Genomic DNA, 3,147 nt, shown 5'->3' on the forward strand with positions numbered 1-3,147 from the left:
GGGTTAGAATTGGGGGTTGAATCTCCAAAAATGATTCCCGGGCACGCCCACAGCTGCTGCTCACTGCTCCCCTCACCTCCCAAGGGGTGATCAAGGGTGATGGGTAAAATGCAGAGAATAATTTCGCCACACCTAGTGTGTGTGTGACAATCATGGGTACTTTAACTTTAACTTAACTTTATATTCCCAATCCAATATTCTATACCTACCATTTGTGAATTTTACTTTTGAAATAGTTTGTTCCTCCTTTATATTTTTACTTATCAGTTTAGGCTGTTCTTATGTACCGTATTTTCCGGACTATAAGGCGCACTTAAAGTCATTTTTTCCCCTCAAAACTCAACAGTGCACCTTATAACCCGGTGCGACTAATGTAAGGAATAAGTTTGGTTGAGCTTACCCACCTCGAAGCAATTTTATTTGGTACATGGTGGAATGATAAGTGTGACCAGTAGATAGCAGTCAAACATAAGAGATAAGTGTAGGCTGCACCGTTTGATGTGCTTCGACATACGAGTATTATTATGGTGTGTGTATAAGGTAAGACATATTATCTGGCGTTTTGTTTCGCAATATTATGCAAAAGCAACTTTTCTTACCTTCTGGTACCTGCTGATCTGTATTTGGGATCTGCATGAATCCTGAAAAATTGTGCGTGTCTGCCTTTGTAGTCCGTGAAGATACCGTCTCTATCTTCTTGTTATGGGACATTCATACTCCACTGTTGCCATTTCTAATATAAAATAGTGTAAAGTTCTTACTTATATCTGTCAGTAAACTCACCCTTAAAAGCGCTAAAACATACCGGTGTAGTGAGTTTACATTATTCACCCAAAGTTACGGTCGGACGGTTTTTCACGGGACAAATTTCCGGATTTGTTTCCGGATGAGGAGATGCCGCTTCGTTATTGATTTAAGTAAAGGCTGAATGTCATTAAAACAGTTATCTCCATCTTTTGACACTTCATGTCAGGTGTTGTTGGTGACAAACCCCAAGATGCATAGATGGCAGCCTTGGTGCAGGAAAACATGATTTAATGTCCAAAATGCAGAAAAAACACAAACCAGGAACCAGGAACAGGCAAACTGGAAACGAGGAACTAGGAGACAGCAAGCTGCAAACAGCTATCAGCATACAGGATACAGCAAACAGTCCACAGCATACAATACTTCAGCACTGACTGGAGGGTGAGGCAGGTATAAATAGTGGCCTGATTGGCAATTGCCACCAGGTGTGACAGACTGCCAATCAGGTACAGGTGAAGGAAACAAACGCTCAGGGAGACATGCAGGAAAAGGAACCAAAATAAGAGCGCTGACAGGAAATACAACACAAACAGAGGAAAAACCAAAACATAACCAAACTGTCAGTGACAAGCCTGACAGTAGCCCCCCTTCCGATAACGGATACCCGACGTTCTAGAAAAACAAAACAAAAAAAAGTCCACAGTCACGGGAGTGCGGAGGGAGGAAAAGGAGGTGGGCCGCCAGGCCAAGTGTCCCCGCAACCAGTGGGGAAGAGCCAGGTGGCGACGGCGAGTTGAACGTCGCCGCAATTGGCGAGGCGGTCGCCCATGGAACGGCCACATCCGTGACTGACGAGAACTCTGCATGCCGGCGCCTGATGGCTGCCCGTGCGTCAGGCCAGCTGGAAGTCGCGGAGGCGACGATGCTGGAGACGCTGGTGAAGCCGTGGGAAGGTCCGCCGGAGACGAGGAAGCTGGCGGCGCAGTGGGACAGCCCCTAAGAGACGAGGAAGACGACGACGCAGTGGGACGGCCCGCCAGAGACGAGGAAGACGACGACACAGAGGGAAGGCACGCCAGAGACGAGGAAGACGATGTCGTCGGCGTGGGCGGAGCCAGAGACGAGGAAGACGATGTCGTCGGCGGAGCCAGAGACGAGGAAGACGATGTCGTTCGCGTGGGCGGAGCCAGAGGAGCAGGCGGCTCGTCTGTCGGCATGGGAGGGGCCCACCGGGGTTGATGGTGGCGTCTACAGGGCCCCCGGGGTGGATAGCAGCGTCTACAGGCCCACCGGGGTTAAAAGTAGCTGTGCCTCCCCAGCTGCACAGCTACTCATAGCCCACCCCACCCCCCTCAAGGGACGGATCCAAGACGTCGCCACATAGGCCCACAGATGACAGGGATGGGTGGGAGGGAGCTTCAAACGAGGCCAAAGTTCTCGATTCGGCCAACAGTGCCAGAATCCTGTCCAGCCTCTCCACCATAGAAATCCCTGCGGGGTTCGTATTGGGCTGGAGTATTCTGTCAGGAAATGTTGGTGACGATGCAGAGATGGCAGGCTTGGTGCAGGAAAAAACTAAATATAAAACAAACAGGGGAAAAACCAAAACATAACCAAACTGTCAGTGACAAGCCTAACACTTCTACCACTTCCGTCCATGCACGCTACACTGCTACAACAAAGATGACGGGGAGAAGACGCTACGAAAAAAAGACCGCCCACAAAACGGCGCATCCTGAAGCGACTGTCAGAAAGCGGCTTGAAGATGATCTGTAAAACATAATCTATGCAACATTTTGACCAAAGAACCACCATTACATGTTATGTAGACCACAAGGAAGTGTTTTACATTTAGAAAAAAATAAATAAAATATGACTCCTCTAATGCGCCCTATAATCCGCTGCGCATTATATACAAACAAAGATCAAAAATAGACCATTCATTGGCAGTGCGCCTTATTATTATAAACGACAACATTCTTCTTGGGAAATTTTTCAACCTGAGGTAGTTCCAAAAAGAAGCTTCAGGAAGGAGGCGGCGGCCGACCTTACAGTAAAGCAGTTTGATGGTCCGGAAAATACAATACTCCTTTTCACATTTAAATTGATCTTTCTCTTCATGTTAACCTTTTAATTTCTTCATTTTGTGCCTACCCTTCTGAGAGCCAGCGTGCTTTGCAGTGGACGTTTGTGGTTTGTACAGCATAACGGGACTTTTTTTTTCTCCCAAATGTGTCAGTCTGATACAAAACCTCGATTTAAGCCTTAGGACGCATTAGGGTGCTGCCATTTTGACGACATCACTTCCTGTGCAGTACCGTCCACATGGGGTGTGGCTATTTTAGAGAGGCGGCGCCCCCTACATACCATCATGTTGACGCAGTCCATTACTCGGTCGCC

General features: G+C 47.8%; 1 protein-coding gene across 1 annotated transcript in view; it reads right to left on the bottom strand.

The window, feature by feature from the left end:
- Nucleotides 1–1,273: 1,273 nt before the first annotated feature.
- LOC133645603 (uncharacterized) overlaps nt 1,274–3,147 on the bottom strand; it is a 37,150-nt gene continuing 35,276 nt past the window's right edge. The window contains exon 3 of the mRNA XM_062040437.1: nt 1,274–2,322. Coding sequence (XP_061896421.1) covers nt 1,368–1,964 — 597 coding nt within the window. The 5' untranslated portion in view covers nt 1,965–2,322 and the 3' untranslated portion in view covers nt 1,274–1,367. The remainder of the gene's footprint in view (nt 2,323–3,147) is intronic.

Source organism: Entelurus aequoreus, linkage group LG03 (assembly GCF_033978785.1).
Source record: "Entelurus aequoreus isolate RoL-2023_Sb linkage group LG03, RoL_Eaeq_v1.1, whole genome shotgun sequence".
Taxonomy (NCBI): Eukaryota; Metazoa; Chordata; class Actinopteri; order Syngnathiformes; family Syngnathidae; genus Entelurus; species Entelurus aequoreus.